This window comes from Scyliorhinus torazame, chromosome 19 (genome assembly GCF_047496885.1).
Source record: "Scyliorhinus torazame isolate Kashiwa2021f chromosome 19, sScyTor2.1, whole genome shotgun sequence".
Taxonomy (NCBI): domain Eukaryota; kingdom Metazoa; phylum Chordata; class Chondrichthyes; order Carcharhiniformes; family Scyliorhinidae; genus Scyliorhinus; species Scyliorhinus torazame.
Window position 1 is genome coordinate 117,157,720 of NC_092725.1, and position 26,709 is coordinate 117,184,428.

The 26,709-nt window shown below is 46.2% G+C and overlaps 1 protein-coding gene across 1 annotated transcript in view; it reads left to right on the forward strand.

The window, feature by feature from the left end:
* The first annotated feature begins 3,384 nt into the window (after nucleotides 1–3,384).
* Nucleotides 3,385–26,709, forward strand: part of LOC140396457 (calcium-activated potassium channel subunit beta-4-like) — a 33,509-nt gene continuing 10,184 nt past the window's right edge. The window contains exon 1 of the mRNA XM_072485100.1: nucleotides 3,385–4,709. Within this exon, the coding sequence (XP_072341201.1) occupies nucleotides 4,374–4,709 (336 nt within the window). The 5' untranslated portion in view covers nucleotides 3,385–4,373. The remainder of the gene's footprint in view (nucleotides 4,710–26,709) is intronic.

The following is a 26,709-nucleotide window of genomic DNA, read 5'->3' on the forward strand; positions in this document are numbered from 1 at the left end:
CAACACCCACCCACAACACCACCTCTGAGGACATGGACAAAGCATCACAGTTATCACCCGTACCATCTACCATCGTAGAGACACACATCTTGGTGGGTGAACTTGACAGCCAGGCTGCTGGGTCAGTATCTGGTAAGCACCACACAACTTCTGTTGCACATCAGGTGGAGACAGGAGCGTCCCAGGGATCAGACAGTCTAGGGTCTGCTGGATCCCAGGATACAGCTGCGCCCCAGCCAGGCACCATGCCTCTGGACATCTTTGTCCCTCAGCTGTGGGAGATGCAGAGGCAGAGCTGTGAATACCAGGAGAGGTTGTCAGTAACACACCAGCGACCACAAGACCAGTCGTGAAAGCTAGTGATTGCAAACAAACCTGTTGGACTTTAACCTGGTGTAAGACGTCTTACTGTGCCCACCGCAGTCCAACGCCAGCATCTCCTTATCATGGCTCAATAGGAACACTTCTTACTCGGGCTGCATCATTCCGAGCTCTCTTTGCTGTCATGTCTCTACACCTAAGACTCTTGGACAGCCACTTGAGAGTCCTTGCCCCCCCCCCCTCCTCCTCCTCCCAACCAACCACCAAGGCTGGGCATGGTGTCACTTTTGTTGTCGGAGTCTCTTCCATTTAGCCCATTTGGCCCGCCTCCTTGACTCTCATCACACCCCCACCCCAAGTGGCTCGCAGCTTCAGACACTCATACCCCAATGCCACAATCATCAGACTAAAACAGCCCTCTTAGAACTTTTAAACAACATGGGCAGCAGACTTCAGGGCCATCTGCACCCACCCCTCCCCTCCCCTGCCCCAGAGCAGGCCAGTTGGCCCTGTTCCTTGGACTTCCTGGTGCGAGGTGAAGACGATGGTGTTAACCTTCTCTCTGAGGCCATGGCATCTGTTTCCTGTTTTTCAAAAGCAGTAGTAATTTGTGCCAGCGTGATGTCATGTCTGCTGGGTGGGAAGATAATAATCTTTATTAGTGTCACAAGGAGGCTTAATTAACACTGCAATGAAGTTACTGTGAAAATCCCCTGAGGGCTGAAGGTGTGACGTTAACCACACTAAGCATATTATAATGGGTTTCAATTCTTGCAAGTCAGATCCGTGGGAAACTGATTGCATCATTCGGGAGAGCCGAGAAATATCATGCTCCAAAATCTCGCCGGCACACATTCCGTCTTTGGCTTCTCACGAGATTTACTGGCCGTTATGGGATTTGAGCCCGCAACTAATGCGGCCTCTAGATGCCACCCTAATCTGTCTTGTATCCTTTCAAGGTGCCGTTCCCCCCCAAAAAGATGAGAAAACTGTATCATTTGTACAGATCTTTTCTACTTGACTAGAGTTGGGTAAGATGATGAACTTGTTCCTCCAATCATTCTAGTAAAATGTAAACCAAATTGTGAGCAAATAATCCACTATCTCCATCCTGTAGGTCATTTGGGGAGTGTGGAGAACAGAGTTGATGTGCTTCAAGTCTAAAAATCTGTTTTTACAATGCTGGAAGAGAGCCATGATTGTAACACTGTTAGATCCTGCAAACTTCTGGGCTCTTTGTACTTCGCCTACATTTTGCACCCCCCCCCCCCCCCCCCCCCCCAATTAGCTGCCCTGTCTTCAGCTGCCAAGGTCTTAAGCTCTGCTGATCCTGCCCTAAACTTCTCTGGTTTTACAGTATTCCTTAAACCCCAGCTCTTGTGCTATTCGCCCTAATATGTGATTCAGTATCAACTTTTCTTTGCTAATACCCAATGACAATGGATTTGGGATGTTTGGCTACGTTAAAGGAGCTATTTACATGCAAGTTGCTATGTACCACTGTTGATCTTGGGGACAGTCATTGTGCATTCCTACCCTGGTGCAGAGTCTGCACGTTCTCACTTTGTCTACATGGGTTTCCTCTGGGTGTTCCGGTTTCCTCCCACAAGACCCGCAAGATGTGCTTGTTAGGTAATTTTGACTTTCTGAATTTTCCCTCTGTGCACCCAAAATGTGGTGACTAGGGGATTTTCACAGTAACTTCATTGCAGTGTTAATGTAAGCCTGCTTGTGACAACAAAGATTATTATTATTTTGAATGAACAACTTCAGACCTGGCTTCTGTTTTAAAACTTTTATTCCCTAATTTAAAGGGTACTTTTGTAATTTTCCCAGAGGACGTTCAAATATACTCACTGGAATTCAGAACAAGAGGTGATCTTATTGAGACATATGATTCTGGGAGGGCTTGACAAGGGCAAGCTGAGGGTGTTTCCTGGTTGGGGGGGTGGGGGGTAGAGTCTTGAGTGAGGAGGACACAGTTTCACTAGGAGGAGATGCCTATATAAGATGAGCGATGAGGAGGAATTTCCTCGTGGAGGGTCATGGATCTTTGGAATTCTCTACGCCAGCGAGCTCTGGAGGATGGGTCACTGAATAAATGACAAAGGCTGAGATGGGGATGTAAAACTATAGGGGCGTCGAGGGTTATGGGAAGTGGAATTGAGGCTTAGATCGATCAGCCATGATCATATTGATGGTGCAACAGGTTGGAGGGGCTGAATGGTCCCTGCTCCTCTTCTCCGGGGCGATTTTTTTTCTTTTTGCCCAGGTCCTTTCAAAGCAGTACTCAGCATGATCACTGGGATAGCCAGCACTATGGTAAATAAAGCTAGATTAGAGCACCCAGGGGCTCCCTGGGAGACGGACAGTAGTCTGCCTAGTGGCACTGAGCAATTGTTGATTTTTTTTTTTTTGTTTGGTGCCATGGAGAAAATGTGCCGGTTCTGTCCAGTCAAGGGCCTGTGGCAAACCTATCAGCACAAAGCAGATCTAAAATCAACTTGTGGTTCAGGGTGGGAGTGGGTGGCGAGGAAAGAGGGCACGGAAAACCTTCGGAGGGAAGCTGGGGACCGTGAGGTAAGCTCGTCTGCTCCGTCAGGCGAACGTTTACACAATCCATCGATTTCAGTCCCCAAAACCAAGAGGGTAATTTAGTTGAAATCTCTCTGGGCAATAATGGACTCGAGCCCGCCAACTTGTAAATATTCGGAATGGCTGGCCAGCCGAGTGAACTCAAACTCGTTGCTGCAGCAGGAAGGCACGGGAAGTGGTGGTGGGCGATTTACTTGCGCTGGAAATTCCGCGGACCCTTTGCGCTGCTCGGTTCAGAGGGACCTCCTGGGCGGAAATCGTGGGGACTCTGTACCCATGTGTGTGTGTGTGGGGAGGGGTATTCGGAACAGGGAACACCCTCACCGTGACCACTCAGTGTGTAGCCCGGGGAAGGAAGTTCAGGCGGTGGAAGATTAGTCTCTGCCGGTTGGTTTATTTAGACTGACTAAACGGTGAGCTTTTGATCGGGCACCGGACCAGGTGACGCCGTCTCTCCCACAATTTATTCGCAATGTCCTGATTTTATTTATTTTTGAGGGATGGGGTCCGATTAGTTGTTGCGATCGCGGCCAGCGAGAGAGAGAATCGGGGAAATGTGGCGGCAAGCTCTGGACTGAGGAAAATCTCGTATCCTCCTCACCCTGGGGCGGGGTTTAGCTCCCGGCATGACTCCCCCCTCATCCCTGTGCAGGAGGGGTTCCTGGCGGGTCTTGTGTGTGTTTGTGACAATCCTCCCACACCATCTTGAAAAATATGTACTTCAATCTGCTCAGCACACCGTGAACAATGATGTGTCCGAACCATTTAACTTGGCTTTTTACAAATGTAACCAGACAGCGAGTTAGACTTATTCTATCATTTAATGGGTTTAAAAGTGGCTTCGAGGGTACTTGCGTTGCACAGTGCGGCACCAAATGAGGCTTAATCCGTATCCACCATTCTTGGGACGCACTTTTAACTGTTGGAACAGAGCTGGAGCCCGGAGGGAATGGTTTAGTGATCCGGCTGTGTTAATGGTGTCCCTCTGCTGGGGGGGAGGTTACTCCAGAGACACTCCCACTGCCCGCCAGCCCAGTCTGGGGGAGTGACGGCTCCAGCAAGGGCACTTACCCGGCCGGCCGGCCAGCCACTTGCAGCTTGCTGTGCGAGCTATTTCTATCTAAGAAGCTTACCTAATCCAGATGTAGGCAGCCGCCTCTCTCTCTCTCTCTGCCTTGCAGCCGCCCCAGATCCCCGGGAAGGAAAACCGCACGCAGGGCCGGCGAGGGTAAAAAAAACAAAACAGAAAATGTGGCTCTTTCCTCTGATGGAGCGCACAAGTTCTTCAATACTTTAGCCCGCCGATTATCGGGGCTGAAACTGTGCGGCTCGCCAGGAAGTTTTTTTTCCCAAAGCCGGGTGTTGCCCAGAGGCGGGGGGAAAGCCTGCAACTCCCCGCTGGATGCATTAAGACGCTCCTCTCCTCCGACGCCCCCTCCAGCAGTTACCTCTACCTCATGGCGAGGAGCAGAGTCACTTATGAATATTCTGAAGCCGAGGATAAAAGCATTAGGCTCGGGTTCTTCCTCATAGTCTCCGGCATCCTTTCCCTCTTCATCCTCGGATTCTGCTGGTTGAACCCCACGCTGAACAACATGCAGTGCAAGGCTGCTAACTGCACCGTGGTGTCCTTGCGGCAGATCGGGGAGATGTCCGAATGCACTTTCACCTGCGGGGCAGATTGCAAAGGGACGTCGCTCTACCCCTGTCTCCAGATCTTTGTCAACAATACCCAAACTAACAGCAAAGCGCTGCTCCACTATGATGAACAACAACTCATTCTAAACCCCAAGGTAAAGTGAGCTGTTGCCGTGACATAGATTAAAGAGATAAACCTAGAAACATTTAAGAGCAGTATATTTAACCATGTTGTTACATTGTTTTGAAGTCGGCTTCAAGTAATATCCGGGTACAGTTCCTCATAAACTACATTACAAATTATACTTTACTGTAACTTTAATTCATACCTTAAATTTAAATCTTATTTGGGGATTTATACATAGAATCATAGAATTTGCAGTGCAGAATGAGGCCCTTTGGCCATTCAAGTCTGCACCGGCCCTTGGAAAGAGCACCCTACTTAAGCCTATCCTCAACCCTACCCCCAATAACCCCACCAAATTGTTTTGGACACTAAGGGCAATTTAGCATAGTCAATCTACCTAACCTGCACATGTTTGGCTGTGGGAGGAAACCGGAGCACCTGGAGGAAACCCACGCAGACACGGGAAGAATGTGCAGACTCTGCACAGTCAGTGACCCAAGCCGGGAATCGAAACTGGGACTCTGGAGCTGTGAAGCAACAATGCTAATCTAGAATTTGTATTTATTCACTGCAATTGTTATGTTCCACAGCTACATGTCCTGCCCATGTCAGTGGTGCCTCGCTGGCAACTCTGATGGACGCCTGATTGAAAGGGTTCAGATATCCCAGTGGAGAGAGGTTTGAAATCTCAGTTTACATTCAATGTGCAGCTTTGCCGAGGAAGTGCTGTACTGTTGGAGTTGCTGTCTTTTGGATGGGGTTTGAACTGAGGCCCCTCAGTGCTGCTTCGGAGGGTTGGGTAGACTCAGTGGGCCGAATGGCCTCCTTTGCAGTGTAGGGATTCTCTGACTTCTATACAAAGAGTAAATTCTCCTGTTGTTCTGACCAACCTTTATCAATCAACCAACATCACTAAAACTGAATTGGCCCGGTGAAAAATCGACTGCCCAGGGTAGGTAGATTGGCCAAGCTAAATTGCCCTTAATTGGGAAAAAAAGAATTGGGTTCTCTTCGGCTGCCTACATTACAGCAGTACTTTATTGATTTGTAGTGGAGTTTTGGGTGTCCTGAAAGGCACAATATCAAAGCATTCTTTTCTTTTCTTCAGCGAAGGTTTGATCTTGTCTGATTAACAGCGAATGCAAAATTATATACTTTGACTTAAAGTCCCTTCCTGATTTTATTGAACAGTTAACCTTTCAAAAGCCAAAATCAAGGGATGTGGCACCTTTAAAATCTGTGTCCAGTTTGGGTTACGTAGGTCGGCACCCTGAGAAATCTAATAATGGCTCCAGAGTGCATGTTATTGATGGGGTACTTAATGCATGATGAATGAAGTGTAGCTATCCACTATTCCTTAATTACAAAGTCTCTTCAATAAAATAAGTTAATCATCAACCCTGTGGTTTTTTTTGGTAAACGTAATCACAATATGCTAGAAAGTGCCATAGGCCCCATCATTTAAGAAACTGAAGGTAAACTTATCAATTCTATGCAATCAATTACCTTGTGTACTCAGAAGGTGGCATCATTCAAAGAATTGTACAATTGTACTCTTAATGGTGCATGAAATGCACCATATGTTTCATAAAATGCTGCTTGTTCGACAAAAAGTAAACCTACAAAAGTTCCATTTGTATCAATACAGGTTTGTTTGAATCCATTCGATGATCACCTTTCATTTTGGGGAGGGTGCTGAGTATCCAGACGTGCATACACATATTGACCATAAAAATATCTAGTTACAGTTAAATTAAAACTATATGTCACGTGAAAATTGACAGCTATCAGCCAAGCCTGAACCCTATTGTTTAGTCAAGAAAGAATCTGCCCAAATGTGAAATACAACAGCACAGACAGAAAACTGAAATAATTATATCCTTACAATTAGCTTTCCTTGTGTGCTTTGAAGGGACAGAATTGCCAGTATTCTTGCTCCTATTCAGTAGCCAGTATTCTCTGCTGGAGAGTGTTGTGTGTGTGGATTCCAGATACGGACAAGATTGGAGTTTATTGAGATACTATTGAGGTCAAATACCCTGCTGACACTTTCCCTGTAAATTCACATGGTGAAGCATGGGCATTTCAGTGAAAAATACTGGAAGGTGGACAATGCCAATAGAACTGTACTGCACAAATCAGTGTCTTTGAAACATTAGAAGAACTCTTGCACCTACCAAGGTAAGATAAACAGTATAGAAGGTCTTTCTCTGTATGGCAGCATGGTGTTGTAAGTTCCTGTTATCCTGAATAGGTGAGAGTATTCAGCATTCTTGCATCGGAAAATGAATCTGACAACAGGAGGGAGATTGCGATTGACCTGATGCATAGAACAATCGTATTTAAAATCAAATGTGCAGTTTCTTCTCCCATTACAGCGTCAAGCTGCTCAGACATGTTACCTTTAAGCATGTTCAGTGGATAGCATAATTGCATTTGAGTCAGAAGGTTGTCGATTCCCAGTACCTGACACACAATCCAGACTAACATTTGTTGGTATACTAAAGGAGTCATGTATTGCTACATGTATAGCCCTATTTAATGAAGCATTAGTCAAGTGTCCTCTCTGCTAGTTCCTGTTGTTTATTTGCCTGTAAATGTCCAAAGTTACTATCCAGAGGGAGTGTTACCACAAGAAAGCTAACTAGTCAGACATCCAATTTTTGTCTGTACATTATTAACTCCAATAAGTACCTAATGGCAGACACCCCAGTTCAAAATATAGATTTAGGTTTATTGTCAACGTATATCAAGGTACAGTGAAAATATTGTTCTGCGCACAGTCCAGGCAGATCATTCCAGGCATGAAAAAAAAGGACATACGATAAATACACAATGTAAATACATAGACATAGAAATCGGGTGAAGCATATGGAGTATTATTCTGACAACAGTAGAGAAGGTGTGTAGAGAGATCAGTTCAGTCTATGAGAGGGTCATACAAAAGTCTGGTAACAGCGGGGTAGAAGCTGTTCTTGAATCTGTTAGTGCGTGTTCTCAGACTTTTGTATCATCTGTCCGATGGAAGAGGGTGGAAGAGACAATGACCCGGGTGGGAGAGGTCTTTTATTATGCTGCCCGCTTTCCCAAGGCAGCGGGAGGAGTAGACAGTCAATGGTTCGGAAGTGGGTTTGCATGATGGACTATGCTGTGTTGACGACTCTGTAGTTTCTTACGGTCTTGGGCCGAACAGTTGCCATACCAAGCTGTGATGCAGCCAGTTAGGATGCTTTCTGCGGTGCATTGATATGAGTCAATGTGGGCAAGCCAAATTTTCTTCTTTTCCTGAGGAAGTATAGGTGCTTTTGTCGACGCTGCGACCAAGAAAGCATATGGTTGGACCAGGACAGATTGTTGGTGATGTGTACACTTCAGCATTTGAAGCTGTTAACCATCTCCACCTCAACACCATTGATGCAGACAATTTTACAACATTTCGCTTCCTGAAGTCGATGACCAGCTCCTTAGTTTTGTTGACATTGCGGGAGAGATTGTTGTCGTTGCACCATTGCACTAAATTCTCTGTCTACCTTCTTCACTCTGGCTTATTGTTGTTTGAGATCTGACCCACTACGGTGGTGTCATCAGTAAACTTGTAGAAGAAGTTGGAGCCGTATTTTGCCATGCAGTCGTGTGTGTATAAGGAGTATACTTCATTGTGTGTGAAGCACTTTGGAAGATTGTAAATATGTATAAAACTAAAGACACTACATTTTAAACCAGTATTTTTGTAATGTTGAGTAGCTTTGCAGATTTTTTTTGATAATTCTAAGTAACAGTTTAATAAAGGTTTGTTATACTTTACATTCAATTCACCAGATATTGAATTTCTTAATGTAAAATGTCTGAGGAGGCCAATGTATGATTTTATTTGTGCCTGTCTAGTTATGCTAAATATGTTTCTGTTCTATTTCATTTTCTCAGACAAGGAATGAATACATAACAAAGGAAAAATATCCAAGCAATCATTTGTTATTGAAATACTAACATGATTTAAATTCTGACTGATTAAATGAACAATTTATATTAACATATTGTGAAGTATCTTATCTGACTTGTACAAACACGCTACCAACCTCATGACAATCAGAAATAACTTCATCCAATGACTCAAAAACTTTCATGTTTAATGTTTTACTGTGAAAATTTGATAACTGGAGTATTCATTATGAAACAGTTGAAATTCCATTAAGAGACTTCATCAGCCCAACAGATTATTTTTGGAAGAGGAAATACTTTATTTGTGAAAATTGATTTGCTTAAGTAAAAATGTTGTGACACACAACATCTTAAGCTATAGGTAACACAGCCAAGCCTGATTTCATTGTCATTTCTTGTCCCTGCTCATTCCGCCTCTACCCTCTTTACACCTCAAACTTTCCTTCCGGACACTTCTTTCCCTTTCTATGTTCTCACAAGAATGGGAGAATTTCATTTAATACAGAAGCAATACCAAAACAAGATCATCAATTGTGCTGAACTTCATACAATCTCAAACAGCTAGCAAGAAAGTAATAGGTTGCTCTAAATCTCCAGCAGTTGTCCCTAAGCCTTTGTTACTGGAGAAGCCTTAATGCCAGTATGTCAGTTTCTAATTCGTCTGGGATAAAAGGTTTTTGAATATCCAAAGGATGCCTGAAGTGTCAACTATCTCACTGATTGATTAAGTTACCTTCAGCAGAAAACTAAAGGCATACTTTGAAAAAAATAAGTGGATAAAAAAGTCCACAGAATATGGGATACCAACAACTTTAAAAATCAAATAGAAGAGATAACTCTGTAATAATTGGAGGAGACCAGATATAAAGCTATTGATGTAGTTTGCGCTGAATCATCTTTCTCTAGGGTAGTTTACTGTTAAAGTGCTAGTTGGCACCAAAGCTCTTCTTTGGTGCAGAGGTTGAGTGAAGACGATTCTCTGTTTCAATCTTTTCTTATGGTATTACCTAAGGACACAACAAAGTGAAGTGTTCTTGGCAGGCATTCAAAGATGGAAAATAATTAGGGAAATGGCTGGGGAAAGGAAAAGACAAGCAACAGGAGTGATTAACAAAAACGTAGCTTTTTGGTGGCAGCCTCCTATGGTGTTTCTGAAGACTGCAGTGGTTCAGATTTTATTGAATGCAATCAGCCCAGAGCTAGCTGATTTAATTGGAGGCAAATTTTGCAAAATGAGGTTGAAGCAGGGACTAGATTCCTTTATTTGGATATGCAAAAAGCTTGATGGGTGTATTAGAAACACAGAACAGAGGAGCAGGAGGAGGCCATTCGGCCCTTCGAGCCTGCTCTGCCATTCGTTATGATCATGGCTGATCATCCAACTCAATAGCCTCATCCTGTTTTCCCCCTTATCCTTTGATCCCCTCCCCCCTAAGTTCTATATCTGCTTCTTGAAAATATACAATGTTTTGGCCTCAACTACTTCCTGTGGCAACAAATTCCATAGGTCACCACTCTGTGAAGCAATTTCTCCTCATCTCTGTCCTAAATGGCCTACCCCGTATTCCCAGACTGAGACCCCTGATTCTGGGCACACCCACCTTCGGGAACATTCTTCCTGCATCTGTCCTGTTAGAATTTTATAGTTTTCCATGAGACTCCCCCCCCCCCCCCGCCCCCAACTCATTCTTTTGAACTCCAGCGGATACAATCCTAACCATCTCAATCTCTTCTCATACCTCTGTCCCGCCATCCCAGGAATCAGTCTGGTAAACGTTCGCTGCCCTCCATGTAGAGCAAGAACATCGTTCTTCAGAGGCAGTAGCGTAGTATTGTCACTAGATTAATAATCCAGAGACCCAGGTTAATGCTCTGGGAACCTGGGTTTGAATCCCACCAGGGCAGATGTTGAAATTTGAATTCAATAAAAATCTGGAATTAAAAGTCAAATGAAACCAATGTTAAAACTCATTTGATTCACTAATGTCCTTTAGGGAAGGAAATGTTATCCTTACTTGATCTGGCCTACATGTGACTCTGGATCCACAGCAATATGGGTGACTCTTAAATGCCCTCGGGGATGATAAATGCTGCCCAGCCAGCGACGCCCACATCCCATGAGCGAATAAAGAAAAAAAAAGTTAAGGTGATCATAACTGCATACACTATTCCAGGTCTGGCCTCATCAAGGCCCTGTATAATTGCAGCAAAACATCCCTGCCCCTGCTCTAAGCCTCCATACTAATTGCCTTCTTTATCGCCTGCTGTACCTACATGCTTACCTTCAGTGACTGGCATACGAGGACACCCAGGTCTCATTGCACATAATGAACGGTACGTTAGCACAGTGGTTAACACTGGTGCTTCACAGCTCCAGGGTCCCAGATTCGATTCCCAGCTTGGGTCACTGTCTCTGCGGAGTCTGCACGTTCTCCACTTGTCTGCGTGGGATTCCTCCAGGTGGGAGGAAACCAGAGCACAAGCCCCGAAAGACATGCTGTTAGGTGAATTGAATATTCTAAATTCTCCCTCAGTGTACTCGAATAGGCGCCGGAATGTGGCGACTGGGGGCTTTTCACAGTAACTTCATTGCAGTGTTAATGTAAGCCTACTTGTGACAATAAAGATTATTATTAAAAAATATATTATTATACCCCTCTCCTAATTTATGGCCATTCAGATAATAGTCTACCTTCTCATTTTTGTTACCAAAGTGGATAACCTCACATTTCTCCAAATTATACTCTATCTGTCATTCATTTGCCTCACTCAACTTGTCCAAATCACATTGAAGGACCTTTTCATCCTTCTTGCAGCTCACCCTCCCACGCAACTGAAAATTTGGAGATATTACATATTGTTCCCTCATCTAAATCATTAATATATATTGTAAATAGCTGGGATCCTAGCACCGATCCCTCCGGTACCCCATTGATCACTGCCTGCCAATTTGAAAAATATCCCGTGTTTCCCACTCTTTGTTTCCTGTCTGCCAACCAGTTTTCTATCCATCTCAATACACTACCCCCTAATCCCATGCGCTTTAATTTTACATGCTAATCTCTTATGCGGGACTTTGTCAAAAGCCTTCTGAAAGTCCAAATGAATCACATCCACTTGCTCCCTGTCGTCAACTCTATTAGTTACATCCTCGAAGAATTCCAGTAGATTTGTCAAGTAGGATTTACCATCCTGACTCTGTCCAATCCTGCCACTGTTTTCGAAGTGCTCTGCTACAAGATCTTTGATTTAAAAAAATAAATTTAGATACCCAATTGGTTTTTTTTTCCAATTAAGGGGCAATTTAGTGTGGCCAATCCACCTAACCTGCACATCTTTGGGTTGTGGGGGTGAAACCCACACAGACACGGAGAGAATGTGCAAACCCCACACGGACAGTGACCCAAGGCCGGGATTCGAATGCGGGTCCTCAGCGCCGTAAGCAGCAGTGCTAACCACCATAAGCAGCAGTGCCATATGTCGCCTTATAAAATCTTTGATAATGGATTCTAGAATTTTTTTGGACTCCTTTCTCTTTCTTTTTACCTATGTGATGGGCTTGTGTGCAGCCCATCATATTACATGCTTTGGTGATTGACCTGTAAAACTGGTACAGCACCAGCTAACACTGCAATGAAGTTACTGTGAAAATCCCTTAGTCGTCACATTCCGGCGCCTGTTCGGGTACACAGAGGGAGAATTCAGAATGTCCAAATTACCTAACAGTGCGTTTTTCGGGACTTGTGGGAGGAAACCGGAGCACCCGGAGGAAACCCACGCAGATACGGGGAGAACATGCAGACTCCACACAGACAGTGATGCAAGCCGGGAATTGAACCTGGGATCCTAAAGCTGTGCAGCAACAATGCTACCCACTGTGCTACCATGCTGCTCACACTAATTTCAAGGCTGTGGTATCCATCTCCATCTGCTAACCTTTGAATGGTGAAGCGTCCAATAATATCAGGATCTTTCTCTTAATTCAATATTTAACTTTTTTGGCATAAATTTACTGCAAATATTTGAACATGCTACTCATGTTAGGCACGTTGGTACAGTAGTTAGAACTGCTGTTTCAGTGCCAGGGACCCTGGTTCAATTGGCCTTGGGTGACTGAGTGGAGTTTGTACATTCTCCCCGTGTCTGGGTGGGTTTCCTCCGGGTGCTCCGGTTTCCTCCCACAGTCCAAAGATGTGCAGCAGAGGTAGAATGGATATGATAAAAATTACCCCTTGGCACACACAGATGTGCAGATTAGCTGGGGTTATGGGGATAGGTCGGCGGAGTGAGCCTGAGTAGGGTGCTTTTTTGGAGGGTGGATGCAGACTCGGTGGACTGAATGGCTCTCTTCTGCCCTGAAGGGATTCTATGGATAAGTCTTGCACTATAGTATAGAGAGAGTCCTTCGGTTAGAATGAACCTCAGGGTTAATGCTTATTAAGACTGATGTGCCATAAACTGGCAGCACTTTTACAAGGTGGGTCTTTATAATAACTGATTGAAAAACCACTTGCTTCATTGATATGGATGGTGACACAGTGGTTAGCACTGCAGCCTCACAGCGCCAGGGACTTGGGTCCAATTCTGGCCTTGGGTGACTGTCTATGTAGAGTTTGCACATTCTCCCTGTCTCTACATGGGTTTCCTCTTGGTGCCCCAGTTTCCTCCCATGGTCCAAAGATGTGTAGGTTAGTTGGATTAGTCATGCTAAATTGACATTTAATGTCCAACGGTTAGGTAGGGTTATGGGGATAGAGCGAGAGAGGGTGCTTTTCTGGAGGGTCGGTGAATGGCCTCCACCTGCATTGTAGAGATTCACCACTTGATTTCACCACATTCACCACTTGATTTCAGAAACTGAAAGAACTGCTTTTTCGTATTAGCCAGATTTATTTCAGTCAACATATCCTTGCTAAGGAAGGATTTGGATACGAGGCTGTCGTGAAAATTATAATAAAGACAAATCCTTCGAGTTTTGATTCAGGAAATTCTATTTGACACAAATATTTGCAGAGAGGGCCGCGGAATAGCCATTCCACAGTACTCTGAGATTACCGGGCTGTCCGGCACCAAAGAGTGGCGTGAACCACTCCAGCGTCGGGCCGCCCGGAAGGTACGGAATCCTCAGCACTTCCGGAGGACTAGGCTGGCGCTCGAGGGGTTGGCGCAGTGCCAACCGGCGGTGAAGGGCCTCTGCCGACCGGCGCGAGTTGGTGCATGTGCAGGAGCGCCAGCGTGCTCTGGTGCATGCGCAGAACCGCTGGCGTGATTCCTGCGCATGCACAGGGGGTTTCTTCCCCGCGCCGGCCATTGCGGAGCATTACACAGGCCGGCGCGGAGGGAAAGAGTGCCCCCACAGCACAGGCCCGCCTGCAGATCGGTGAGCCCCAATCGCGGGCCAGGCCACCGCAGCCCCCCCCCCCCCCCGGGCCGGGTCCCCCCGAGGGCTCCACAAGCCGCCCCAAAACCAGGTCCCTCCGGGATGGACCATGTCCATTTCACACCGGCGGGACGGGCCAAAAACAGGCAGCTGCTGGGGGTGCCACTGTCAACGGCCGCCGAACGGCTCGGCGCGATCCCCACCCCCGCCCAAAAATCGGCACTGGAGAATTCGGCAATCAGCATCGGAGTGGTGGGGTGGGATTCGCGCCGCCCCCCGGCGATTCTCCGACCCGACGGGTTATTTTATATGAAATAAACCTTGGAAAGTATGTAAGATGAAACACGTGTGTTCTTGCCCTTGATTAAAAACAACTCGAGTACGCATTTTGTTGTCCTTCGGAAGAACAACTTGTTATAATAAGGCCGAGTCCAAAATACTAAGCAGTATTTTGTGTACGTTACCTGACCTACTTATTTTCGTTCAAAAGCAGTGTTAAAATATATAGTCAAGCCTTCCCAGCATGCTTCTAAGCAGGCAACTCATTAATTTCCCTTCCACAAAGGATGAGAATTTTAAATATCAAAATGTTGCTTGACTGGGAGTCAGTAGGTCAGCTAGCACAGGCGTGAGAGGGGATCAAGACTATCTATGAGTTAATATACTCAGTAGCAGATGACCTCCAGTTTATCCAGGGCAGCATGGGAAGACCAGCTGGGAGTTTGTCGAGATAATCAAACCCGGAAGTAATGAAGGCATGAATGAGGGTTTCAGCAGTAGATTAGTTGAGACAGGGTCAAAGTCGGGGGATCTTACGGACATTGAATAGGAGGTCTTTGTGATAGCACAAATGAAATTGGAAGCTCATTATAAAGTCAAATGGGACACCAAACTTGCAAACTAACTGACAACAGAGCTGGTAGCTGAGGAATGGAGTTTGGAGTGGGGACCGAAAATAATGGCTCAGTCTTCTCAGTGTTTAAGTGGAGAAAATTTCCACTAGATGTCCGGTAAGCTGTCTGAGAATTTAGCAATAGTGGAGGAGTCGGGAGACGTGATGATGAGGTAGAGCTGGGTGTCATGAGTGTGCATGTAAAATTTCTTTTTTAAATTTAGAGTACCCAATTCTTTTTTTTCCCTAATTAAGGGACAAATTAGCATGATCAATCCACCTACCCTGCACATCTTTGGGTTGTGGGGTTGGGACCCACGCAGGCACTGGGAGAATGTGCAAACTCCACATGGACAGTGACCCGGGGCCGGGACCGAACCCGTGAGGCAGCAGTGCTAACCACCATGCCGCCCAACATGTGAAAATTAACACTCTGCTTTTGACACTACATTACTCCGTACCATTACCTTATTCTGTGATTGCTTGTTTCATCTTGGCTTCCAGATAGCCACCCTAACTATGGCAATAAGACTGCCTGGTCAAAGTCATATTGACGATGTGATTGCAATCATTGTGCATTATTTTGCTCAACCTCCTTGGTGTTTCCATACTTTTCTGCCATCTCTCTTCTATCATCTACTTCTGTGCTACTAGCCTAGCATGGTTCATTGCTACCTCTCTTTTAATGGTTGCACCTCCTCCATCCAAACTATGTTGGACCGAAGGCTCCACTCCTGGTCCCTTTTCACATTTTTCTGAATGGTGACTTTATCTAATAATCTATATTAGTGTCACAAGTAGGCTTACATTATCACTGCAATGAAGTTATTGTGAAAAGCTCCTAGTCGCCACACTCTGGTGCCTGTTCGGGTACACAGAGGGAGAATTCAGAATGTCCAACTCGCCTAATAAGCACAGTGGGCTAAACCGCTGGCTTGTAATGCAGAATAATGCCAGCAGCGCAGGTTCAATTCCCGTACCAGCCTCCCCGAACAGGCGCCAGAATGTGGTGACTAGGGGCTTTTCACAGTAACTTCATTGAAGCCTACCTGTGACAATAAGGGATGTATGGTGTGAGGAAACCGGAGCACCCAGAGGACACCCACGCAGACATGGGGAGAACGTGCAGACTCCGCATGGACAGTGGCCCAGGCTGGGAATTGAACCCAGATCCCTGGAGCTGTAAAGCAACAGTGCTAACCACTGTGCTACCATGTTGCCTCTATGGGAATGGGAGCCGCCTTTCACGGTTATGCTTAAATCACTTCTTGAGTCTTCAGCATCCTTGATCATCTGTGTTTTCTTAAATATTTAAGCTAATGAGAATTTTCTTTTAATTCAGCAGCAGCTAGACCTGAGGCTTTCTGCTCAGCTTCTGCCAAACACTATGTACCCAATATTGTCCTATTCCTTGGTGGCTCATTCAAAGTGAAGACAAAAGTGCGGGCTGCACAATTGTCCTCTTTAACTCTGAGTTGAGCTTCATAATACATTTTCCAACTCTCAAGCCAGCGATCCTACCTCCCCATCCTCACTATTGCTGATTCACTATTTTGGGTTTCTGCTGCCCCCAAACCGTTACCCAGATGCTCTCCTTGTCAGATTCCTGAGTTCCGCCATCACCAAGGTACAGTTCACCTAAAACTGTGTTTGTTCCTGTTCTTAAGATCCACTCCTCTCTTGCCATTTTCCTTTTTATAACCATTACTGTTCCCTAATACCTGCTGCATCAGTTTTCAAAACGGTTGCCCAGATCTTCAAATCTGTCCTTCCATTGCTTCACCTGCTCCACCCCTGCAACCCATTCTGCCATATGTTCCAACTTGGGCCTTCCACTCTTCTGGCTGGTCTCCTTAGCATTCCCCACTCCCGTTCTGTCCATTCCCACCTTTGGCTGAAGGCAGTCGATCAATATCTACCTCTGGCGCACTCAGCTCCTTTGCCACTCCCAGTGCACTCTTCTTCAAAAGTTTCATTGAAGCCTACAACTTTGATCTTCAGTTTCCACCCCCAACACTCTCCACTGCTCGAAGCCCAGTTGTTTCCTCAGTGAAGTATTTTGTGACGTCTCATGGCCGGTGCCAATTATTTTGTGATGGGGAGATTTTAAGACTTTATCTGCTCAGTGAAATTGCTCATCATTATTTATCTTGTGATGGAAGAAAGTAGTGTCGTTTGATGAAGTTTTGCCCTGCTTTGTAAAATTTGACAGCTGTGCAAAGGGACGTTACCATCCCCACAGAGACCAATAACTTTTAAAAAGCGAAACGCAAAGTTGCAGTTTATGGCTGAAAGGATGACTTGAAGTCCAACTCTGATGCTTTAGATGTTCTCAGCCAAAAGCCTAAAGGGATGAGATGTCCCTGGCATGTAGATACTGACAAATACTGGGCCAAGCATTGAGTGAGTTATCAAGCATGGGCTGGTTTTGGAAAATATAAAATCTCTGCCAGTGTGTGTGTTTAGTGAGTTGGGGGAAATTTGTTGGGTTGGTTCCTAAACTATGCTGCTCGTGACGTTGCGTAGTTCCTGCTAGCATTGGACATAACATTCATTCCCAAACACTAACATCGCTCACACTGATGCATAAAAATCACCCTATTCTTTTCTTTTAGGTCTTGTTCATTCCATTTCCTAAGTGTTTTCATGAATTAAGTTATGCAATCAACAGTCTTTAACAAGTCAGCGGGACTAAGTTGGAGCTCCCCGGAATGTGAATTCCTGTTTTAGATGTTTTTCTCCTTCAATATTTACTACCTCCATCTATCATTGCACACTGATTTAAACTAAAAGCATGTTTTTGGTGGAAATAGCTGTCTTGCAAATTAAGTGTTTGGCACTGAAATTAGCAAAGAACAAAGAAAGGTACAGCACAGGAACAGGCCCTTCGGCCCTCCATGCCTGTGCCGACTATGTTGCCCGTCTAAACTAAAATTTTCTACACTTCCTGGGTCCGTATCCCTCCATTCCCATCCTATTCATGTATTTGGCAAGATGCCCCTTAAATGTCACTATCGTCCCTGCTTCCACCACCTCCTCCGGTAGCGAGTTCCAGGCACCCACTACCCTCTGTGTAAAAAAACTTGCCCCGTACATCTCCTCTAAACCTTGCCCCTCACACCTTAAACCTATACCCCCTAGTAATTGACCCCTCTACCCTGGGAAAAAGCCTCTGACTATCCACTCTGATAGTCCATGCCCTCATAATTTTGTAGACCTCTATCAGGTCGCCCCGCAACCTCCGTCGTTCCAGTGAGAACAAACCGAGTTTATTCAACCGCTCCTCATAGCTAATGCCCCCCATACCAGGCAACATCCTTGTAAATCTCTTCTGCACCCTCTCTAAAGCCTCCACATCCTTCTGGTAGTGTGGCGACCAGAATTGAACACTATACTCCAAGTATGGCCTAACTAAGGTTCTATACAGCTGCAACATGACTTGCCAATTCTTATACTCAATGTAGTTACTAATTATATCAAGGTGATGGGTGAAAAGCCCCTTGACACTTTTCAGCAAAGTTAAATCAAGAGGGATTTTCTCTGGCAGCCCAGCCAAGTTCTGACAATCCAGCCTGATCACTGGCAGTCCAGTGGAGTGATATCATGTAATGTTACAAATAGGGCAGCACGGTGGTGCAGTGGTTAGCACTGCTGCCTCACAGCACCGAGGTCCCAGGCTCGATCCCGGCTCTGGGTTACTGTCCGTGTGGAGTTTGCACATTCTCCCCGTGTTTGCGTGGGTTTTGCCCCCACAATCCATAGATGTGCAGGGTAGGCAGATTGGCCACGCTAAATTGCCCCTTAATTGGAAAAAATGAATTGGGTACTCTAAAATTTATTTCAAAAATGTAATGTTACAAATCTGGGGCCGATCTCGCAGATGCAAATGAGAGTGTAAACTTGTTAAATTTAACATATGTTTCAGATATGTTACATTATCATTTTTGTAGGTGGATATAACTTGCGAAGCCCACGTTGTTTACAGTTTGTGATGGGTTTCATCACCTTGGAAATTCACAGAAATCTTTCCTGACAAGAATGAAACTGATTGCATTGCATTTAAAGATTTTCATTTGATTAGTAAGCAGCATATTTTAAATTTAAAAGATGCAATTGGGATTTCTGTAGCATTTTCAGAAACTACAACATTGAGGAAAATGACCTACATTACCTGAAAATCCCCATAAATGCTTCGGAAAGAAATACAGTTACAAATTTATTTCATCCAGTTCAAAGGGTTGGCCTCCATTTACAGAAGTGTTACAGTATGATATTTTTTCAAGACATTCCACAATATAAATACTGTACTATCCTAATAAAACCAAATATTTTTTTTTTCCTATTCCAATCAAGCAACAGCTGAAGGCACAGGATTATGGGCTGTGACAAAGTCCTGGCAATAGAACTGAAGACTTGTGCTCCAGCATTAGCTAGGCCCCGAGCCAAGCTGTTCCAACACAACACTGGCATCTACACGGCAATAAGGGCGGCATGGTGGCACAGTGGTTAGCACTGCTGCCTCACAGCTCCAGGGTCCCGGGTTCAATTCCGGCCTCGGGTGTCTGTGTGGAGTTTGCACTTCTCCCTGTGTCTGCGTGGGTTTCCTCCGGGTGCTCCCATTTCCTCCCACAGTCCAAAGGTGTGCAGGTTAGGTGGATTGCCCATGCTCAATTGCCCCTTAATGTCCAAAAGGTTAGATTGGGTTATGGGCATAGGATGGAGGCGTGGGCTCGTTCTAAGAGTCGGTGCTGACTTGATGGGCCAATTGGCCTCCTGCACTGTAAATTTTATAATTCTATGGACAACTGCCCATAAAAGTCCTGTCCACAAAAAAATGGTGAGGGAGCCAACAAGAGGGAAAGTCCTACTTGATCTTGTCCTCACCAATCTACCTGTTGTTAATCTACCTTTCCATGACCATATTGGAACGAGTGACCACTGCACACTCCTTGTGGATACAAAGACCATCTTCACATCGAGGATGCATTCCATCTTGGTGTTGTAGGGTACTAGCACTGTGCTAAATGGGATAGGTTTTGAATAGATCTAGAAATTCCAGGACTGGGCAACCATGAGGCACTATGCACCATCTGAGAAGTAGAATTGTACTCAACCACAATCTGTAACCTCATGGTCCGACATATCCCCATTCTACCATTGCCAGCAAGCAGGGGATCAACCCTGGTTCAAGGAAAAGAGCATAGCATGGGCAGCACAAGGCATACATAAAAATGAGGTGCCAACCTTCTGAAGCTACAACACAGGAATACTTGCACACCAAACTGAGGAAGCGGTTTGCAATAGACAGAACTAAGTGATCCCACAATTAATGGATCAGATTTCATCATCTGTGCAATCCTGCCACTTCTGGGGCGAAATTCTCCCCCAACGGCGGGATGCCCGCCGACTGGCGCCAAAGCCGGCGCAAATCAGACGGGCATCGCGCCGGCAAAAAGGTGCGGAAGTCTCCGCATCTTTGGCGGCCTAGCCCCAACATTGAGGGGCTAGGCCGACGCCGGAGGGATTTCCGCCCCGCCAGCTGGCGGAAATGGCGTTTGTTGCCCCGCCAGCTGGCGCGGAAATGCGGCGCATGCGCGGGAGCGTCAGCGGCCGCTGTCAGTTTCCCCGCGCATGCGCGGGAGCGTCAGCGGCCGCCGAAAGTTTCCCGCGCATGCGCAGTGGGGAGAGTCTCTTCCGCCTCCGCCATGGTGGAGGCCGTAGCGGAGGCGGAAGGGAAAGAGTGCCCCCACGGCACAGGCCCGCCCGCGGATCGGTGGGCCCCGATCGCGGGCCAGGCCACCGTGGGGGCACCCCCCGGGGTCAGATCGCCCCGCGCCCCCCCCCCAGGACCCCGGAGCCCGCCCACGCCGCCTGGTCCCGCCGGTAAATACCAGGTTTGATTTACGTCGGCGGGACAGGCAGTTTCTGGGCGGGACTTCGGCCCATCCGGGCCGGAGAATCCAGCGGGGGGTCCCGCCAACCGGCGCGGCTGGATTCCCGCCCCCGCCCAATCTCCGGGAGCGGAGACTTCGGCGGGGGCGGGGGCGGGATTCACGGCGGCCAACGGCCATTCTCCGACCCGGCGGGGGGTCGGAGAATGACGCCCCTGATTGTGAATAGTGGTGGACAATGAAACCAAAACCCTTCTCTGGAGGAGGAGGAGGCTACGCAAATATCCCCATCTTCAATGATGCGGGAGCCCAGCACATCAGTGCAAAAGACAGCTGAGGCATTTGCACCAATCTTTAGCCAGAGGTACCAAGTGAAAAATCCAACTCGGACTCCTGCTGAGGTTCCCAGCATCACAGATGCCAGTCTTCAGCCACTTCAATTCACACCACGTGAAGGTGCTGGAATCTTCAAAAGGCTATGGGCCCTGACAACATTCCAGAAAGACTGCTGGAGACTTGGTGCTGTGTCCCTAGCCATGTTGTTCCAGTACAGCTACAACACTAGCATCGACCTGGCAAGGTGGAAAGTTTCCCAGCTATATCCTGTCCACTAAAAGCAAGACAAATCTAACCTGCCCCATCAGTGTACTCTTGATTATAAGGAAAGTGATGAAAGTTTACTCAGCAAAAACCTGCTCACTAACACTAAGTTTGGTTTCTATCAGGACCACTCGGCTCCTGACCTCATTACGACCTTTGTCCAAACATGGACAAAAGAGCTGGGGAGCTCCAGAGTTCATAGTCCTTGACATCAAGGCGGCAAAATGGACTATTATTTAAATGGTAAAAAATTGCAGCTAGCTACTGTGCAGGCGGACCTGTGTGTCCTTGTGCATGAATCACAAAAAGTTGGTTTGCCGCTGCAGCAGGTAATTAGGAAGGCAAATGGAATTTTGTCCTTCATTGCTTAAGGGATGGATTTAAAAACAGGGAGGTTAGGTTGCAGATGTTATAGGATTCTGGTGAGGCCACACTTGGAGTACTGTGTACAGTTCTCGTCTCCTTATTTGAGAAAGGATGCACAGGAACTGGAGGGTGTGCAGAGGAGATTCACTAGGTTGATTCCGGAGTTGAGAGGATTAGCTTATGAGGAGAGACTGAGTAGACTTGGACTATACTCATTGGAATTTAGAAGACTGAGGGGGAATCCGATAGAAACATATAAAATTATGAAGGGAATCGTTACGTTAGAAGCAGGGAGGTTGTTTACACTGGCAAGCCGAACTAGGACTAGGGGGCATAGCCTCCAAATAAGGGGAAGCAGATTTAGGACTGCGTTGAGGAGGAACTTCTTCACCTAAAAAGTTGTAAATCTGTGGAATTCCCTGCCCAGTGAAGCAGTTGAGGCTACCTTGTTGGATATTTTTAAGGCAAATATAGATAGGTTTTTGAACAGTAAAGGAAGTAAGGGTTATGGTGAACGGGCGGGTAAGTGGAGCTGAGTCCACAAAAAGATCAGCCGTGATCTTATTGAATGGCGAAGCAGGCTCGAGGGGCCAAATGGCCTGCTCCAATTCTTATGTTCTTATTTGATAAGTGTGCCATCAAAGAGCCCTGGCAAAAATTGTGGCATCAAAGAGAATCCAGAGGAAATCTCTCTTCTGGTTGGAGTAATTCCGAATACAGAGAAAGATGGTTGTTGGAGGTCAATCATCTTGGTTCCAGGACAAAACTGCAGGAGTTCCTCACGATAGTGTATGAGGCTTAACCACCTTCAGCTGTTTTGTCAATTACCTTTCATCATAAGGTCAGAAGTAGGGATGTTCATTGATCAACACCTTCAGCCTCTCCCTACTCTTTTCTGAGGTTCCTACCTGCATCAGGAAGACCATCATCATACCGGTGCCAAAGAAGAACCAGGCAACAACTACCATCCGGTGGCCTTGAAATTGGTCATTATGAAGTACTTCGAGAGGTTAGTCAAGAGACACATCAACTCCATACTCCCAGAATGTATTGATCCACTGCAATTTGCATACCGCCACAACCGGTCCACAGCAGATGCTATTTCCCTGGCCCTACCTTCACTCATCCCTGGAGCCTCGCGACAACAAGGACTCCTACATCAGACTCCTATTCATGGACTACAGCTCTGCCTTCAACAGCATAATCCCAGCCAAGCTCATAGCGCTCCAAAACCTAGGACTTGGCTCCTCCCTCTGCAGCTGGATCCTCGACTTCCTGACACATAGATTACAATCAGTAAGGATAAACACCACCTCCTGCACAATAGTCCTCAATACCGAGGCCCCGCAAGGCTGCCCCCTACTACACTCCCTATGCACACGACTGTGTGGAAAAATTTGGCTCCAACTCCATCGATAAGTTTGCTGATGACACGACCGTAGTGGGTTGGCTCTCGAACAACGATGAGTCAGAGTACAGGGAGGGAGATAGAGAACCTAATGGAGTGGTGTAAAGACAACAATCTATCCCTCAATGTCAGCAAAACTAAGGAGCAGGTCATTGACTTCAGGAAGCAAAGTATCATACACCCCTGTTTGCATCAATGGTGCCGAGGGTGAGATGGTTGACAGCTTCAAATTCCTAGTTGTGCACATCACCAACAATCTGTCCTAGTCCACCCACGTCAGCGCTACGACCAAGAAAGCACAATAGCACCTATACTTCCTCAGGAAACTAAGAGAATTCAGTATGTCCACATTGAGTCTTACCAATTTTTATAGAAAGCATCCTATCTGGCTGCATCACAGCCTGGTATGGCAACTGCTCATCCCAAGACCGTAAGAAACTACAGAGAGTCATGAAAACAGCTCAGTCCATCATGCAAACCCGCCTCCCATCCATTTGCTCTGTCTACACCTCACGCTGTCTTGGTAAAGGGGGTAGCATAATCAAAGACCCCTTCCACCTAGGTTATTCACTCTTCAAACCTCTTCCATCGGGCAGGAAATACAAAAGTCTGAGAACCTGCACTAACAAGTTCAAAAACAGCTTCTGCCCCATTGTTACCAGACTCCTGAAGGATTCTCTTATGGACTGATCTCTTCACACATCTATAATAATAATAATTTTTATTAGTGTCAGATGTAGGCTAACATTTACACTGCAATGAAGTTACTGTGAAAATCCCCCAGTCGCCACATTCCGGCGCCTGTTCGGGTACACTGAAGGAGAATTCAGAATGTCTAATTCGCCTAAGAAGCACATCTTTCGGGATTTTGCGGGAAGAAACTGGAGCACCCGGAGGAAATCCACACAGACACGGAGAGAACATACAGACTGCGCACAGACAGTGCCCCAAGCCAGGAATCAAACCTGGTCCCTGGCGCGGTGAAGAAACAGTTCTAACCACTGTGCTACCATGCTGCCCATTGCACACCCCATATGCTCACCCATTGTCTGTGTCTATGTATTTACATTGTGTATTTATGTATGTCCTATGTTTTTTTTTCATTTATGGATCTGGCTGTACTGTACTCCGAACAATACTTTACACTGTACTTCGGTACACAGGACAATAAAACAAATCCAAATCAGCCCCATTAATAAAAACTCAGTAACTGAAGCTGTCTGTCCAAATGCATCAATATCTGGATAATATCCAGGCTTGGCCTGACAAGCGGAAAGTAATATTCATGTCAGGTCATGACCACCTCCAACAAGAGGGAACTTAACCATCACCCCTTGACACTCAATGGCACTACCATCGCTGAATCCATACCATCAACATCCTGGGTGTTACAATTGATCAGTAGGTAACTGGACCAGCCTTATAAATGCCGTAGCTGCAACAGCAGGTCAGAGGCTGTGAATTCTGCCGCAAGTAACTCCCCAACTAACTCCTCAATGCTTGATCAGCATCTACTAGGCATGAGTCAAGAGTGTGATGGACTGCTATCCACTTGCCTGGGCGAGTGCAGCTCCATCAACATTCACTGAAGAAGCTCTTCCGCTGTCCAGGGCAAAGCAACCCACTTAATTAGCACCACATTCAACAATTGCTCCTTCCACCAATGACGCGCAGTGGCAGCAGTGTTATACCATTTATAAGATGCACTGCAGCAACTTCCAAATCTGCAACCTCTACTACTTGGAAGGGCAAGGGAAGCAGATGTAGCTGCAAGTTTTCCTCCAATCCACACACACTTCGAACTGTATTGTCGTTCCTTCACTATCGCTGGATCAGAATCATTGAGCTCCCTTCCTAATACCAGCCTGGATGTACCTCCATCACGTGGATTTCTGCGGTTCAAGGTGAGGACTCACTAACACCTTCTCAAGGGCACTTGGGGAAGGGTAACAAATGTTGCTCTTGCCAGAGAAACCCACATCGCATGAAAGAAGAATTTTTTTTAAAGCTCTAGAACCTATAAAAAGAAAACTCCTATAACATACTGTTAAAGCTACACAACTTCCTGATTACCCTGCAAAATTGTCACTACAATTGAATCTAAATGATTAACTTAGGGCTTCTTGCTAACTGAAGTGCATAAAAATAAATTTGCATCTTCCGGATCATTATCTTTCTCTTTTGCCAGTAATTATACCTCTTCCGACTTCATAACACAACTTTATGAAGACAAAATAATTACTTCAAAACAAACATATAGTATTAACAGAAAAAACTCAAATAGAACAGTCAGTGACAGCTTGAAGGAATGAATAGAATCCTGAAGGTGTTGACCCATTCAAGGGCAGGTGTCAGCAATCTCTTTTTAAACATTTAAAAGAAGTTGCCTAAAATAGTGTACTGAAAATTAAAAGATGAAAATCTGGTGTTCCTAAACTAACAAATACTTGCCAAATGGCTAGGTTTTCTAGAATGCAAAGTTTGCATATTTGGTAAGTAAAATACATTGGACTGCATTCTCCGCAGGCCCGCGCCAAAATCGCGTTCGGCGCTGGGGCGGAGGATCCACTTTCAAGCCGAAATCGGGCCCGGCGCCAGTCCAGTGGACCCGAGAATCGGCGTAATCGCGGAGTACGCCACGCGGCTAGGGGCCCATTGACAACGGCCAGCCCTGCGATCCTTCGCTCCCAACCGGCCGAGTTCCCGATGGTGGAACTAACCACCTATTGCCGGTCGGGATGCTGGCGTGGCGGCTGCAGACTCAGTCCGCGGCCGCCCTGGTGGGGGGGGCGGGGGATCGGACATCCGGGGGGGGGGGGCCTTATAGGTGGCCGGGGATTAGATCCACACCGTTAGATGCTTGGGCGCGTTGCCGATCGTGCGGATCTAATTTTATGTGTGTGGCTCCGCGGTCCGAGTCCGCCATGGAGCTCGGTGCAGTCGCTGGAGGCCGCCGCTGTGCGCATGCACCGACTCCAAACCCAAGTGTGGGGGCCCGTATCCGCAGCTTAAGCTGCGTGAATTAATCCAGGTCCTTGCTAGCCCCCTGCAGGGCATTGAATTAGCTGATCTTTTTTCCAGGAATCTCTGGAGTAAAACCCCAACATTTCAACATTTATGCATGGGGCATAATCCCATTTTGGGAGAATCCAGCCCATTGAACTCCTATCAATACAAGGAAATTAAAGTAGATCCATCTTTGAATTCTCACATTTGTAACTTTACTATTTTGTCAGTAAAGTGACTCCTAATGCAACTTTTTTACCTATTGATCCTCGTGGTTTATAAAATCTTTGAATAACACATTCAGGACAATCAATTATCTCTGAGCAATATAGAAATGGTCGTAGTCATACGTCTATCCTTGAATCAAATCTATAACTATGGTGGAGCTATGCCACTCAAAAGAGGTTTATTTAGCACAGGGATTTTCAAAGTGCGAGTCGCAACTCACAGGCGGGTGTCAGGAGGGCCGGGGAGCGATCGGTCGCGCCATTCCCGCAGTGGTCCCAATGGCGGGAAAAGTGCACAATGGCCACTACTGGCTTTTAA